Source organism: Nerophis lumbriciformis, linkage group LG09 (assembly GCF_033978685.3).
Source record: "Nerophis lumbriciformis linkage group LG09, RoL_Nlum_v2.1, whole genome shotgun sequence".
In the NCBI taxonomy this organism is placed as follows: domain Eukaryota; kingdom Metazoa; phylum Chordata; class Actinopteri; order Syngnathiformes; family Syngnathidae; genus Nerophis; species Nerophis lumbriciformis.
The window spans coordinates 2,617,724-2,635,000 of record NC_084556.2 but is presented as its reverse complement, the minus strand read 5'-3'; the positions used below and the strand labels follow the sequence as shown (position 1 = coordinate 2,635,000).

At 38.1% G+C, this 17,277-nt stretch overlaps 1 protein-coding gene across 1 annotated transcript in view; it reads left to right on the top strand.

Annotated features, from left to right (window-relative positions):
* Window positions 1-2,271: 2,271 nt before the first annotated feature.
* Window positions 2,272-17,277, top strand: part of LOC133607258 (5-hydroxytryptamine receptor 3B-like) — a 33,622-nt gene continuing 18,616 nt past the window's right edge. The window contains exons 1-5 of the mRNA XM_061961741.2: window positions 2,272-2,469; window positions 2,547-2,591; window positions 4,196-4,305; window positions 4,380-4,549; window positions 13,588-13,745. Coding sequence (XP_061817725.2) covers window positions 2,272-2,469; window positions 2,547-2,591; window positions 4,196-4,305; window positions 4,380-4,549; window positions 13,588-13,745 — 681 coding nt within the window. The remainder of the gene's footprint in view (window positions 2,470-2,546; window positions 2,592-4,195; window positions 4,306-4,379; window positions 4,550-13,587; window positions 13,746-17,277) is intronic.

Below are 17,277 nucleotides of genomic sequence, written 5' to 3'. Positions count from 1 at the left end.
TCACCTTGCGTTTACGTTATGAGTGTGTATATTAGCTTCCCCGCCTCCACCCACAGAGACAAAGACTGTGGATGACTGTCAAAAGGCTTCACTTGAGCTGTTGCTCAAAAGGTTATGAGCAGAGGTGGGACCAAGTCATTGTTTTGCAAGTCACAAGTAAGTCTCAAGTCTTTGCCCTCAAGTCCGAGTCAAGTCCCGAGTCAAGACAGGCAAGCCCCGAGTCAAGTCCAAAGTCAAGACTGGAAAGTCTCAAGTCAAGTCCTAAGTCCTGCATTTTGAGTTTCGAGTCCTTTCAAGTCCTTTTAACCACAGACTAATATATTAACACAGATTGTGTATGCTTTTCAAACGCTGTATTTATTTATTAAAACAAGTGCATTTTAAATTGCAGGAAAGAAAATTGTGCTGACATTGCACTTTATAATAGCACTATTAACCAGTCATTTTAAACATTAACTCATTCCTTTACAGAACAAACACATTGAAAAATAAAGTGCAAATGTACTTATTTGTACAAAAGTGTTAACATTGAAAAAACATGACATATACGTGAACATAACAAAAAAGTTGTACTTTTTATATGTCAGGGCCCTATGCTGCATTGCATTTGCAAAAGACCAAATTAGCCAAGAGTCTGTCAGTCATTTGTGCACGATGGGGGCGTAGTATGATGCCACCATGGCTGAAAACTCGCTCCACTGGAGCACTGGAGGCAGGCACTGCCAAGACTCTCATGGCCACTCGGAACAGTGAAGGAAGAGTCTTCATGTTCAATGCCCAGAACAAAAGGGGGGAGAGAGTTGTTTTGGGTTGGTGCACTACTTGTAAGTGTATCTTGTGTTTTTTATGTTGATTTAATTAAAAAAAGAAAGAAAAAAAAATTATTTCTTGTGCGGCCCGATACCAATCGATCCACGGACCAGTACCGGGCCGCGGCCCGGTGGTTGGGGACCACTGAGGTAAACAACCAACAGTATGTCAGAAAGCTAGCTAAAACGGTACACATATTCATAATATAGTATACATTTTAACTGACCTTTATTTTACTATTTTTGTCTTTTTTTAGGTGGCTAAAATACGCGGTGCTGCTGACCGCCGTCTAACGTTACGTGTGATATATTGACTAACGTAACCCTGCTTAAAAAAAATCACTGAACAAAAAGTATGAATAAGGTAGTGAACTGCAACAGATTCCCGTGTTTGCAATAACGTTATAACGTTAGCAGTGAGTTTACAGCCTCACTGATTTAACTACACAGCAAATAAAAGTCACGTTACTTAGCCAATAAACGTTATCTTACATTCAAAACTTACCGTTCTTTGTGCAACTTCAAATGCCGGACGAAGTTGGAAGTTGTTGCCTCTCCATCAGTAATTTTCGAACCGCATGTGTTGCATACTGCAAACCGTTTTGTGTTGACCACCTCGTAATTTTTATACCCAAACAAAATTATTTTAGGTATCATTTTTTGTTCACTGGCGTGTGGTTTGGACATGTCTTCTTCGTTGGTTGTCCTGCAATTTGATTGGATGAATGCTGTGTGATGAAAACAAAGTAGATCTAATTTGATTGGCTGTTGTACTGAGACCACACCAGCTGACACACGCAACGCTGATAGACAAGTACACAATGAAAAATACGGAGCGCTCCCGAATAACTTTTTCATCTTTGGGTTTTGGGGAAAGTAGCAAGTCATGTCAAGTCATGTCAATTCAAAAGGCTCAAGTCCAAGTGAAGTCACAAGTCATTGATGTTAAAGTCTAAGTCGAGTTGCAAGTCTTTTTACATTTTGTCAAGTCGAGTCTAAAGTCATCAAATTCATGACTCGAGTCTGACTCGAGTCCAAGTCATGTGACTCGAGTCCACACCTCTGGTTATGAGCACATTTTGCTGAAACTTTCAGGAAATGGGATAAGGAACAAATGATTACATTTTGGGGCTGATCCAGATCACGTCTAGATTCAGGACTTACTTTACTCTTGAGAGTTAGGGTCTGGCAGAGGTCTGCGGTCCCTGCCTAAATAGTTTTTGGTCTATTTATTTCGTCATATTTTTGAAAAAAAGCCCTGTTATGCAAAACACAAATGTCCACAGCAGTGGACGTCGTCTCCCAGATAAGACAGGGGTCCCTAATGGGACATCACCCAAAACCCCGAAACAACACTTGCTCCAGCATGAAAAAGTCTATACTGCAGTGATGGGAGATTACATTTTAGCTGGACTGGACCCATACAGGGTGGGAAGGGGTCTCGGGACAAAAAACTGGCTTAATGTATAAATCCCACTGTGGTGATCCAGTAGGAGGCCATCTGGCTGAGAGTGTCCCGGAGAAGCCGCAAAGATCGGCTTTGAATCAGCTGACCAGAACCCTCCTGAGGAAGTATGACTGCGGAGTCCGCCCCGTTCACAACTGGACCAGCGCGACCACCGTCTACGTTGACCTCATCCTACAGTCCATCCTGGACGTGGTAAAGTCCACGTAAAAGCAGACAAAGAACCCAAACATATATATAATAAACTCAAAGCCGTTTTTTTCTCGTTTCAGGACGGAAAAACCCAGACTGTGACCACAAGTATTTGGTATAGACAGGTACGGCATGAAAAACTGTAAATACAGTACGACAGGGTTGTTCAAAAGTTTTCCACCAGGGGCCGCATACTCAAAAAATGCATAAACATGTTTATTTAAAGACAAAACGTTGTGTCAGCTTCGTGTTAAAGGTGACAAAGTATATTATTAATAACAATTAGTATCCCGATTTTCACATTGTGTCACTGTACATCTTTTTGCTCATTTTCTTACATTTTTGACAATGATAATAATACCATTACGATTGTGTAACTGCACAACCTAGAGTGTCAACATTTTGTAAAAACTTTTAACAATGTTGTTATTTGAGTTGTAATTTTTTCAAATTCATTACTTCATTAGTTAATAGCATTATTTTGTTTGTTTATTTAATTTTTTAACTGACTACTTAGTTTGTATTTTTATTTTATTTTAATTTCGAGAGCTTCTAATATTTTAGTTCAGGGGCGTCCAAACTTTTTGTAAAAAAAAATTAAACATCATATATTCAGCATTTAAAGACCTGGCTTTGTGTTATAAGTGACAAAGTACATTATTATTATAAATTAGTATCAAAATTGTATCTTTTTGCTCTTTTTTTCCTTTAATTTTACTGTTGTTTTTTTCAACAGTATGTTGTGGGCATTTCCCTGTATGAATATAATAATGATAATAATAATGACAATGATAACAAGAACGTTACGATTGTGTAACTGCACAACATGGGGCGTCAAATATTCTGCTTTACGAAAACTGGAATGTTTAGTTACACTCTTAACAGCGTTTATAATTTCCGTTGTTGTAATTTTTCAAATTCAATAATTAATTAGGTAATAGTATTATTTTCTTGGTTTATTTAATTTCTTAACTGACGGTTTAGTTTTTATTTTATTTTAATTTCTAGAGCTTGTAATATTTTATATTCTATATATTTTATATATTCAGCATTTAAAGACAAAACTTTGTGTCGGCTTTGTGTTACGAGTGACAACGTATATTATTATCAACAATTAGTATCAACATTTCATCTTTTTCACATTGCATTACAGTACATATTTTTGCTTTTTTCTTGCATTTTTACTGTTGTTTTTATTTTTAACAATATTTTGTGGACATTTTCCTGTACGAATATAATGTTGATAATAATGACAATTATAATAATACCATTACGATTGTGTAACTGCACAACCTAGTGTGTCCAAAATTCTGCTTTATGATTATATTAATGTTCAGTTATACTTTTAACAATGTTTATTATTTAAGTTGTTGTAATTTTTCAAATTCATACATTTATTAGTTAATAGTATTATTTTCTTTATTTTATTTTTCAACTGACTACTTGGTTTTTATTTTATTTTAATTTCGAGAATTTCTAAGATTTTAGATCAGATTTTAGATCAGATCATTTAAAGACATAACTTTGCGTTATAAGTGACAACTTATGTTATTAATAATAATTAGTACAAACATTTCAGCTTTTTTTCATTACATTAAGTCTTTTTGCTCTTTTTTCTTACATTTTTACTGTTTTTTTTCCCGAGCTGCGGGTTGCAATCGGCCCCCGGTCCACACTTTGGACACCCCTACTGTACGACGTGAAGGATTTTGGCAAATTGCTTCCGTAGATCTGGGCTGATGAGTTCCTGGTTTGGGACCCGGAGGAATTTGACGGCATCAAGGAGATTTCCCTGTCTTCCGACGCCATCTGGGTACCCGACATCATCGTCAGTGAGTTGTACGTCTACACCCCCCGTGACCACTCGGTGAGTCGTACCCCGACCTTCATTTGCCTTTCGTGTGCTTGTGCAGCGTGGACGAGGGCACGTCCGCGCCCATCCCGTACGTCTACGTCAACTCCTCGGGCTGGGTGAAGAACTACCGGCCCATGCAGGTGGTGCTGGCCTGCAGCCTGGAGATGTACGCCTTCCCCTTCGACAAGCAGAACTGCAGCCTCACCTTCCGCAGCTGGCTCCATTCAGGTGTCCTAGCCTCTTCCTGCTCCGTCACTGATAAGAACACAACGACAAATTTCCCCAAGCCGTTCGCAAAGTCCTCTGTGGCGCACTGTGTTGGTTTAACTGAAACATTGTTGGCTGACAAATGCCTACATTAGATACAAATACCGTATTTTTCGGACTATAAGTCGCAGTTTTTTTCATAGTTTGGCCGGGGCTGCGACTTATACTCAGGAGCGACTTATGTGTGAAATTATTAACACGTTACCGTAAAATATGAAATAATATTATTTAGCTCATTCACGTAAGAGACGAGACGTATAAGATTTCATGGGATTTAGCGATCAGGAGTGACAGATTGTTTGGTAAACGTATAGCATGTTCTATATGTTATAGTTATTTGAATGACTCTTACTCTCACTATTCTTTATTTATTTCAAATTGCCTTTCAAATGTCTATTATTGGTGTTGGGTTTTATCAAATAAATTTCCCCAAAAAATGCGACTTATATATGTTTTTTTCCCTTCTTTATTATGCATTTTCGGCCGGTGAGACTTATACTCCGGCGCGACTTATACTCCGAAAAATACGGTAATGTTACGCCATAGTCGCGTTTTGGTATGCACCAGGGTTTTAAAGTCACCAAATGTCACAAATTAAAATGAAAACTGCTTATTTTTAATGATTTTTCAATGATTCTCCAAGAAGGAGACTTTACCTGCCGAAGAGGGTTGTCCAGTTTAGGGTTTCTCATGTGTTAGCTAGCATGCTACTTTCTGATTTATTGCGAATGACGCAAGGATAGGGCTGGGCGATATATCGATATACTCGATATATCGCGGGTTTGTCTCTGTGCGATATAGAAAATGACTATATTGTGATATTCAGTAACCGTATTTTTCGGACTATAAGTCGCAGTTTTTTTCATAGTTTGTCCGGGGGTGCGACTTATACTCAGGAGCGACTTATGTGTGAAAATATTAACACATTACCGTAAAATATCAAATAATGTTATTTATCTCATTCACGTAAGAGACTAGACGTATAAGATTTCATGGGATTTAGCGATTAGGAGTGACAGATTGTTTGGTAAACGTATAGCATGTTCTATATGTTATAGTTATTTGAATGACTCTTACCATAATATGTTACGTTAACATACCAGTTGGTTATTTATGCCTCATATAACGTACACTTATTCAGCCTGTTGTTCACTATTCTTTATTTATTTTAAATTGCCTTTCAAATGTCTATTCTTGCTGTTGGGTTTTATCAAATAAATTTCCCCCCAAAATGCGACTTATATATGTTTTTTCCTTCTTTATTATGCATTTTCGGCAGGTGCGACTTATACTCCGGTGCGACTTATACTCCGAAAAATACGGTACTCAACTGGGATTGTTTTGCTTTTTTGTGTGCGTGTATTTGTTTACATTTTATTTTGCAAGGCCACTTACGTTAGGGTGCCGTTGGCGGTCATGAAGCCCTAAATAGAATACAGTGCGATTAGGGATGCAACGATAAACCGTATTAACGATAAACCGTATTAACGATAAGCGCGCTAAAACTGCTGACGGTCTGTATAACCGTTTTAAATTAAAAGCAGCTTCCATTAAAATGCTCAGTCATTCACAAACAAGGATGGGGCGAGGGTCACCACTTTGTCAACAAATGCGTGAGCAAATTGTCCAACAGTTTAAGAACAACATTTCTCAACCAGCTATTGCAAGGAATTTAGGGATTTCACCATCTACGGTCTGTAAAATCATCAAAAGGTTCAGAGAATCTGGATAAATCACTGCACGTAAGCAGGAAGGCTGAAAACCAATATTGAATGCCCGTGACCTTCGATCCCTCAGGCGGTACTGCATCAAAAACCGACATCCGTGTGTAAAGGATATCACCACATGGGTTCAGGGACACTTCAGAAAACCACTGTCAGTAACTACTGTTGGTCGCTACATCTGTAAGTGCAAGTTAAAACTCTACTATGTAAACCGAAAGCCATTTATCAACAACACCCAGGCTGGGCCCGAGCTCATCTAAGATGGACTGATGCAACGTGGAAAAGTGTTCTGTGGTGTGACGAGTCCACATTTCAAATTGTTTTTGGAAACTGTGGACGTTGTGTCCTCCGGACCAAAGAGGAAAAGAACCATCCGGACTGTTGTAGGCGCAAAGTTCAAAAGCCAGCATCTGTGATGGTATGGGGGTGTTTTAGTGCCCAAGGAATGGGTAACTTACACATCTTCAAAGGCACCATTAATGCTGAAAGGTACATACAGGTTTTGGAACAACATATGTTGCCATCCAAGCAAAGTTATAATGGACGCCCCTGCTTATTTCAGCAAGACAATGCCAAGCCACGTGTTACAACAGCGTGGCTTCGTAGTAAAAGAGTGCGGGTACTAGACTGGCCTGCCTGTAGTCCAGAACTGTCTCCCATTGAAAATGTGTTGCGCATTATGATGCGTAAAATACCACAACGGAGACCCCGGACTGTTGAACAACTTAAGCTGTACATCAAGCAAGAATGGGAAATAATTCCACCTGAAAAGCTTCAAAAATTGGTCTCCTCAGTTCCCAAACGTTTACTGAGTGTTGTTAGAAGGAAAGGCCATGTAACACAGTGGTAAAAATGCCCCTGTGCTACTTTTTTGCAATGTGTTGTTGCCATTAAATTCTAAGTTAATGATTATTTGCAAAAAAAAAGAAAAGTTTTTCAGTTCAAACATTAAATATTTTGTCTTTGCAGTCTATTCAATTGAATATGATTTGAAAAGGATTTGCAAATCATTGCATTCTGTTTATATCTACGAATTACACAACGGGCCAACTTCACTGGTTTTGGGTTTTGTATTTGAGACACACTTTTCGTTGAAATAAACCCACAAACTAATATTTAAAACAATAAAAGCTTAACCATTAAAACAGATAAAATACTAAGAAAAAAACACGGTCATGAGAAACACAAAACATTCAAAATACTGGCTTTTCTAAGCGTGTCTATTTATTAGGGCTGTGAATCTTTGGGCACCACATAATTCGATTCGATTCTTGGGGGTAATGATTTGATTCATAATCGATTCTCAATTCAAAGCGATTCTCATTTCAAAATCAATACTTTTTAATAACGTTGGTTGCTAGTTCTATGATTAACTACATTCCTCCATAAACAGGTCTGATCATTTTTTATATCGCTTAAAAGAAACTAAATAAAATTATACCAAATCAAGGGACAAGCGGTAGAAAATGGATGGATGGATTTAATAAAGTCAAATACAAAAAAGGCAACATAAAAGTGTCTAACACTTCTCTTTTCCAAAGTAAATCTGTAAAGCAGATATTGGCATATACATGAACTAATTGATTTGCCTGAATGGCAAAGGACAGACCCAAATATAGAATAACTTCAAAAAAAAAAATTGACCTTTCAGATGTTGTTGTAGGAGGCATTTGATGCAGAAATTGAAAAGTGAAAAAAAAAAAAAAGTTTATGTATGTTTTTAGAGAAATGTTGTAATATTGCAACATTGGGCTTTGATGGAAGCAGAATTTCTGTATTTGTACTCACGTTGTCTGAACAACTAAGGGTTCATTTGCAGGGTTGATTGCTTACTTAGCCCCATAACGATATACAGGTAAAAGCCAGTAAATTAGAATATTTTGAAAAACTTGATTTATTTCAGTAATTGCATTCAAAAGGTGTAACTTGTACATTATATTTATTCATTGCACACAGACTGATGCATTCAAATGTTTATTTCATTTAATTTTGATGATTTGAAGTGGCAACAAATGAAAATCCAAAATTCCGTGTGTCACAAAATTAGAATATTACTTAAGGCTAATACAAAAAAGGGATTTGTAGAAATGTTGGCCAACTGAAAAGTATGAAAATGAAAAATATGAGCATGTACAATACTCAATACTTGGTTGGAGCTCCTTTTGCCTCAATTACTGCGTTAATGCGGCGTGGCATGGAGTCGATGAGTTTCTGGCACTGCTCAGGTGTTATGAGAGCCCAGGTTGCTCTGATAGTGGCCTTCAACTCTTCTGCGTTTTTGGGTCTGGCATTCTGCATCTTCCTTTTCACAATACCCCACAGATTTTCTATGGGGCTAAGGTCAGGGGAGTTGGCGGGCCAATTTAGAACAGAAATACCATGGTCCATAAACCAGGCACGGGTAGATTTTGCGCTGTGTGCAGGCGCCAAGTCCTGTTGGAACTTGAAATCTCCATCTCCATAGAGCAGGTCAGCAGCAGGAAGCATGAAGTGCTCTAAAACTTGCTGGTAGACGGCTGCGTTGACCCTGGATCTCAGGAAACAGAGTGGACCGACACCAGCAGATGACATGGCACCCCAAACCATCACCCAACCATGCAAATTTTGCATTTCCTTTGGAAATCGAGGTCCCAGAGTCTGGAGGAAGACAGGAGAGGCACAGGATCCACGTTGCCTGAAGTCTAGTGTAAAGTTTCCACCATCAGTGATGGTTTGGGGTGCCATGTCATCTGCTGGTGTCGGTCCACTCTGTTTCCTGAGATCCAGGGTCAACGCAGCCGTCTACCAGCAAGTTTTAGAGCACTTCATGCTTCCTGCTGCTGACCTGCTCTATGGAGATGGAGATTTCAAGTTCCAACAGGACTTGGCGCCTGCACACAGCGCAAAATCTACCCGTGCCTGGTTTACGGACCATGGTATTTCTGTTCTAAATTGGCCCGCCAACTCCCCTGACCTTAGCCCCATAGAAAATCTGTGGGGTATTGTGAAAAGGAAGATGCAGAATGCCAGACCCAAAAACGCAGAAGAGTTGAAGGCCACTATCAGAGCAACCTGGGCTCTCATAACACCTGAGCAGTGCCAGAAACTCATCGACTCCATGCCACGCCGCATTAACGCAGTAATTGAGGCAAAAGGAGCTCCAACCAAGTATTGAGTATTGTACATGCTCATATTTTTCATTTTCATACTTTTCAGTTGGCCAACATTTCTACAAATCCCTTTTTTGTATTAGCCTTAAGTAATATTCTAATTTTGTGACACACGGAATTTTGGATTTTCATTTGTTGCCACTTCAAATCATCAAAATTAAATGAAATAAACATTTGAATGCATCAGTCTGTGTGCAATGAATAAATATAATGTACAAGTTACACCTTTTGAATGCATTTACTGAAATAAATCAAGTTTTTCAAAATATTCTAATTTACTGGCTTTTACCTGTATACCATTAACAATAATCACACATTAGTTATATTTTTATGAAGTAATTTATTACAAATATAAAAAATATGAAACAAGATAAAACTCTTAAAAAATGCTTTTCCACCTTTTTTTCTTGTCATGACATTGGTCGCGAACACTTTCATTGGTGGTGAAAGTCCTAAAAGCAGTCCCTGTCGTCTGTAAAACGTCTGTAGAATGTATACTATCCATGTATAGAGAAAATACTTCAGGCAGGGATGTAGTGGAGGGAATACAACCTGTTTGAGCCCACTGCAACAAGCCAGCTATTTGACTACCACATTCACCCAGTGTTGTATAATTGCAACAATTATATAACAAGCTCTAAATGAAATTTGATGCATCTGTTCCACAATAACTACATATGCACATGCTCTAGACATTGTAATAACAACCAAAACAATATATAAAATATATTTTAATTACTTGAATCTGATGAATCCAGTCCAATGAAACAAATAGATTTTGTTCGAAGGAAACCTTGAGAGGTTGTGTGAATTCATGGCCAGAAGGCGTGACTTATAAACAAATGTACGATCCAATAGCCTTGTGAGACTGAACAATAGGACCCAATGACTATGTAAATGTGGTAAAAATAAATAAATATATCTAACAGATTGTTTTTTAGGATGGTTAAAGGTAACGTTGTAATTTTACAACAAGGGGTGTTACAGGGTTAAAAAAATATATATATATATTTTAATAGATTTTTTAAAAATCAATTAAAAATCTTTACAAGTAAGAATCGGGATTCATTAAATTATTTTTTTTTTTTTTACACCCCTACTATTTATTGTAGTTATTGAAAAAAAAAATGATAGCACATTTTTAAGCACATTTAACCACGATAATAACTGTGATCATTTTGGTCACGATAATAGTAACAATTTCAAATCGTTGCATAGTAAAGAAATGCTGCACAAAATGGCGACAATAATAATGATAATAATGACAAAGAGGACCAGAAAGTACACCGCAAAGTAATCATATTCATCCAAAATATTGTTGCGCTCATAGTCTACACCTTGCATTTGTCATGTCTGTATTATCATGTTTTGTTTTAAGTCATGTTTTGTTTAGTTTCTGTCTTTTTCACTCCCTTGTCTGGTCACCATAGCAACCATTAGTTTTCACCTGTCACGTCACGCACCTGTTTCACGTTTTGACTCACACACACCTGTCACCAATCATGTCACTGTTATTTAAGCATACCTTGTTCATCACTCGTCCTGCCTGCACTGTCGTTATGTCACTCCGGTTCAGGTCTCGTTTTGACAAAGTAAGTTCCCATGTCCATGTCCTAGTTTTTGTTTAAGATTAGCCTCACTTGCGTTTTAGGCACGCTTGCCTCTTTTTGTTGTTGTTGTTGTTGTTGTATTGTTTATGTTCGCGGTAGTGCGTGATTTATGTTAAATAAATCCTAGCCTACCTTCACGCTGTTGTCCGGAGCCGTCTATCTTGCGTTGGAAGAACAACCCCGCAGCAAGCTGCGACCGCCACGTGACAGAATGCAGGCAGCAGACGTTCTTCCGCAGACCGGCCACGAGGAGGTGATGGAGACGCGCTGGCAAAGCTGGAAGCCAACCAGAAAGGCTTTTTCTTGCCAGCATGACGCGTCGTTCCCCCAAAACCCTCCCACGGACAACAAGATTCCTCAACCAGCCCATTCTTCCTTCCCGCCGCAGGAGACCCGTGCTGATGACGTCATCCCGCCCACTGGTGATGACGTCAGAAACCAAGATTTTTTTTTGAGTCTATTTACACCCTCTGTCAGCCGCCCACTATGGACTTTGTTTCAAAGAAAAATCCTTTTGAGAAAATTGTCTCTAAATTTAGATTTTTTCAGACCCAGTCTAAAGTGGGGGTAGGGAATAGACAATTTGGACAATTTAATTGGGAAGTTTCTGCCCTCCTCCGCCCACCCCTACAGAGAGTTCCAGACCGCAGGGAGCTCGTCTGGTATCCGCCCCTTGAGGGGGGGGCTGGGGTCGGGAGCTGTGTTGGTGGGGTGCCTCAGCTTAACCATGTCAAGCCACAGCCTCCCTCACGGCCGCCACCACCAGTCTTTTACCATGCCAAGCCGCAACCCCCAGCTAGACCACCTCCACCTGCACCAGTAGCTCCACGACGCCAAGCTCCGGTACCAGCTCCACGACGCCAAGCTCCGGTACCAGCTCCACGACGCCAAGCTCCGGTACCAGCTCCACGACGCCAAGTTCCGGTACCAGCTCCACGACGCCAAGCTCCGGTACCAGCTCCACGACGTCAAGCTCCGGTACCAGCTCCACGACGCCAAGCTCCGGTACCAGCTCCACGACGCCAAGCTCCGGTACCAGCTCCACGACGCCAAGCTCCGGTACCAGCTCAACAAGTCCAAGACCAAGACCCTCCACGCCAAGACCAAGACCCGCCATGCCAAGACCAAGACCAAGACCCGCCATGCCAAGACCAAGACCAAGACCCGCCATGCCAAGACCAAGACCAAGACCAAGACCCGCCATGCCAAGACCTAGACCAAGACCAAGACCCGCCATGCCAAGACCAAGACCCGCCATGCCAAGACCAAGACCTGCCATGCCAAGACCAAGACCCACGCCAAGACCAAGACCCACGCCGAACTTCGCCGCCTGACGCGCCACGCCGAGCTTCGCCGCCTGACGCGCCACGCCGAGCTTCGCCGCCTGACTCACCACGCCAAGCCACACCTGCCACGATGACGACGCGCCTGCCTCCTCGTCGGCCACGGATATAGCCGCTACCTGGTCGCCCGCCACGCCAAGTGCGCCCACCTCCCAGTCGGCCACGAATGTGGCCAATCCCTGGGCGCCCGCCTCGCCTGCTGCAGCGGCGTTCCACTCGCCGCCGCCACTTGACTTTGCCTCGGTGGATTCGGGGCCACTTGGGCTGGCGACCCACCGCCATGTCCCCCTCCCACCCTCCCATGACTTTTGTTAAGTTTTTTCTTGGACATCTGGTATCTGTCCTTAAGGGAGGGGCTCTGTCATGTCTGTATTATCATGTTTTGTTTTAAGTCATGTTTTGTTTAGTTTCTGTCTTTTTCACTCCCTTGTCTGGTCACCATAGCAACCATTAGTTTTCACCTGTCACGTCACGCACCTGTTTCACGTTTTGACTCACACACACCTGTCACCAATCATGTCACTGTTATTTAAGCATACCTTGTTCATCACTCGTCCTGCCTGCACTGTCGTTATGTCACTCCGGTTCAGGTCTCGTTTTGACAAAGTAAGTTCCCATGTCCATGTCCTAGTTTTTGTTTAAGATTAGCCTCACTTGCGTTTAGGCACGCTTGCCTCTTTTTTGTTGTTGTTGTTGTTGTATTGTTTATGTTCGCGGTAGTGCGTGATTTATGTTAAATAAATCCTAGCCTACCTTCACGCTGTTGTCCGGAGCCGTCTATCTTGCGTTGGAAGAACAACCCCGCAGCAAGCTGCGACCCCCACGTGACAGCATTATTATCATATAATACAGTGCTAACTTCCTATTAACATTGTATTTCAACTATCCATCAATCAATGTTTATTTATATAGCCCTAAATCACAAGTGTCTCAAAGGGCTGCACAAGCCACAACGACATCCTCGGTTCAGATCCCACATCAGGGCAAGGAAAAACTCAACCCAGTGGGATGAGTTTTTCCATCCATCCATCCATTATCCCTTTTGGGGTCGCGGGGGGGTGCTGATTCGGAAAACATTCTGAGACGTAAAACATCTAAAAAAAAAACATTATCATTTTTCTTTCTTTGGTCTCATCGTCGTCCTCCTTTTTCCCGCCTCCTTCTCTTCTCCAGTGATGGAAATTGACCTGGCTCTGTGGAGGAACGCCGAAGACATCGCTACTGATCAGAGGGAGTTCATGAATGATGGCGAGTGGGAGCTGCTGTCCATACCGTCACGCTACTGGCGCCTACAACAGGACGGCGCCGACTACGCCCACGTCGGCTTCCATGTGCGTGACTACTTCTTCTACTAACAGCTTCAGGGAGAAACCCTTTTAAATTTGATCCCTTCCCCTATTATTATAAGCAGGGGCGCCGCTAGGGATTTTGGGCCCCATGAAAAGAATCTTTACCCTAACACAGTGTCATTATTTTTTCTGTATTATAATTTCATCATCATTAGGGGCCTCTCTGGGCCCCCCTCCATCATGGGCCCCTAGAATCCGTCTCCTTTACCCCCCCTTTTCGGCGCCCCTGATTATAAGGCAGGGGTGGGCAATTCATTTTTTACCGAGGGCCGCATGAGCAACCTGAGCACTGCTGGAGGGCCACACCGACAATATTTCAATTCAATTTTGCTGAAATTATTTTTGATATACCGTAAGATGAATAATAATAATAATAATAATAATAATAATAATAATTTCATTTAACCTAACTTAACTTTATACAAAAGCAGATTGATTTTGATGGTTTTATTTTTAATGCAAAAATGTCAATTTCTGTCACTTGATCCTGCATCCTCTTTAAAAGTCCAACATTTTTCCAACACTGAATTTTTATTCAATTAATTTTTCAGCTTAATTTTATGTAGAAAAATTCAATTCACAAAATTCAAATGCAAAAAGTCAGTTACATAAATGCAGTGTCCAAGAAAAACTTTCGTAATTCACTACTAACTGGTAATCACTTTGTATTTTTTTAAATAGTTGCCCAAACGTGTCCTTAATGAATTATAATTGGAATTACATTTTTTTTTTTTTACCTATGACAATTTATTTATTGTAAAATTTTATTTTTTTTATTTAATAAAGTAATTATTTACTTCATTGCTTCATGAATTAGATATTTCATGACAAAATTATGATTTTATTATTTCAGGATTTAATGATTTATTCAATTATTTGATTGAGAATTACAAATTACACATTTAAGTAATTATTTATTTAAAGATGCATTAATTTATAAAATTGTGTCCAATTTGGCCCTCCATAGACAAGAGGGTTCACTCAATTTATTTCATTCTTTACTATAGAAAACTCCAAAATATATGGGCGGATTTTTAATCTAATTTTTAGGAACTGTCCAAAATGGGATAAAAAAAAGACATTTGATTATATTTTGGGGTTGATGCGGATCATTTCTACTACGTTACCTTACGTTAACGTTATGAGTCACTGTGTGTGCGTGTGTGTGTGTGTGTATACGCGTGTGTGTGTGCCTGTGTGTGCCTGTGTGTGTGTCTGTGTGTGTGTGTGTGTGTGTGTGTGTGTGTGTGTGTGTGTGTGTGTGTGTGTGTGTGTGTGTGTGTGTGTGTATGTATGCTAGTGACTGACGAGATTGTTCACTCTGTTTCTTTCATTCCCCCCAAAATAACTCAAAAAGTAAAAGGCACATTATGATGAAACTTTAAGGAAATGTCAGAAATGCGGAAGGGAACATTGGATAACTTTTTATTTTTACACACTGAATGTTTTTTTTTTATATACTACATTTTTATACACTGAATTCTTATTCAATTAAATTGTCAGCTTAATTAGGATTTTATTACTTCAAGATTTAATGATGTATTCAATTATTTGATTAAAAATGACACATTTAAGTAATTATTTATTTAAAGATGCATTTATTTATTTAATTGTGTTCCATTTGGCCCTCCGTAGACAAGAGGGTTCACTCAATTGCTTTCATTCTTTACTATAAAAAATTCAAAAAAGGTATGGGCGGAACATTTGATTACATTTTTTTTTAACACAAAATGTATATACCGGTACGCAGAATGTTTTATTTTTTACACTGAATTTTTATTCAATTAGATTGTGAAAATAATTTGATGTCAAAAAATTCAATTCACAAAATTCAAACGCAAAAAGTCAGTTACATAAATGCAGTGTCCAAGAAAAACTTTTGTAATTCACTACTAACTGGTAATCACTTTGTACTTTTTTAAATAGTTATTTACTTAATTGCTTCATGGATTAGATATTTCATGATTAAATTATGATTTTATTATTTCAGGATTTTAATTATTCATTCAATCATTTGATTAAAAATGACACTTTTAAGTAATTATTTATTTAAAGATGCACTTATTTATTTAACTTTGTCCCATTTGGCCCTCCGTAGACAAGAGGGTTCACTCAATTTCTTTCATTCTTTACTATAAAAAACTCAAAAAGGTATGGGAGGAACATTTGATTACATTTTTTTTTTACACAAAATTTTTATATGTGGAATGTTTTATTTTTTACACTGAATTTTTATTCAATTAGATTGTGAAATTAATTTGATGTCAAAAAATTAAATTCACAAAATTCAAAAAGTCAGTTACATAAATGCAGTGTCCAAGAAAAACTTTCGTAATTCCCTTCTAACTGGTAATCACTTTGTACTTTTTTAAATCGTTGCCTATATGTGTCCTAAATTAATTATAATTTTATTTTTTTAATTTTATTTTTTTAACATATGTAAATGTATTTATTGTAAAATTGTATTTTATTATTTAATATAGTAATTATTTACTTCATTGCTTCATGAATTAGATGTTTCATAATTAAATTATGATTTTATTATTTCAGGATTTTAATTATTTATTCAATCGTTTGATTAAAAATTACACATTTAAGTAATTATTTTTTTAAGATGCATTTATTTATTTAATTTTGTCCCTCCGTAGACAAGAGGGCTCACTCAATTTCTTTCATTCTTTACTATAAAAAAACTCAAAAAGGTATGGGCGGAACATTTGATTACATTGTGACAATCAGTGGTACTTTAACTTAACTTAAAATTATTTTTTTTACACAATATTTTTATATGTTGAATGTTTTATTTTTTACACTGAATTTTTATTCAATTAATTTGTCAGCTTAATTTGATGTAGAAAAATTAAATTCACAAAATTCAAATGCAAAAAGTCAGTTACATTAATGTAGTGTCCAAGAAAAACTTTTGTAATTCACTACTAACTGGTAATCACTTTGTACTTTTTAAAATAGTTGCCTAAATGTGTCTTTAATGAATTATAATTGGAATTACATTTTTTTTTTCATATGTCAATTTATTTATTGTAAAATTGTATTTTATTATTTAATAAAGTAATTATTTACTTCGTTGCTTCATGAATTAGATATTTCATGACAAAATTATGATTTTATTATTTCAGGATTTAATGATTTATGCAATAATTTGATTAAAAATTACACTTTTAAGTAATTATTTATTTAAAGATGCACTTATTTATTTAACTTTGTCCCATTTGGCCCTCCGTAGACAAGAGGGTTCACTCAATTTCTTTCATTCTTTACTATAAAAAACTCAAAATGGTATGGGAGGAACATTTGATTACATTTTTTTTTACACAATATTTTTATATGTGGAATGTTTTATTTTTTACACTGAATTTTTATCCAATTTATTTGTCAGCTTAATTTGATGTAGAAAAATTAAACTCACAAAATTCAAATGCAAAAAGTCAGTTACATAAATGTAGTGTCCAAGAAAAACTTTTGTAATTCACTACTAACTGGTAACCACTTTGTA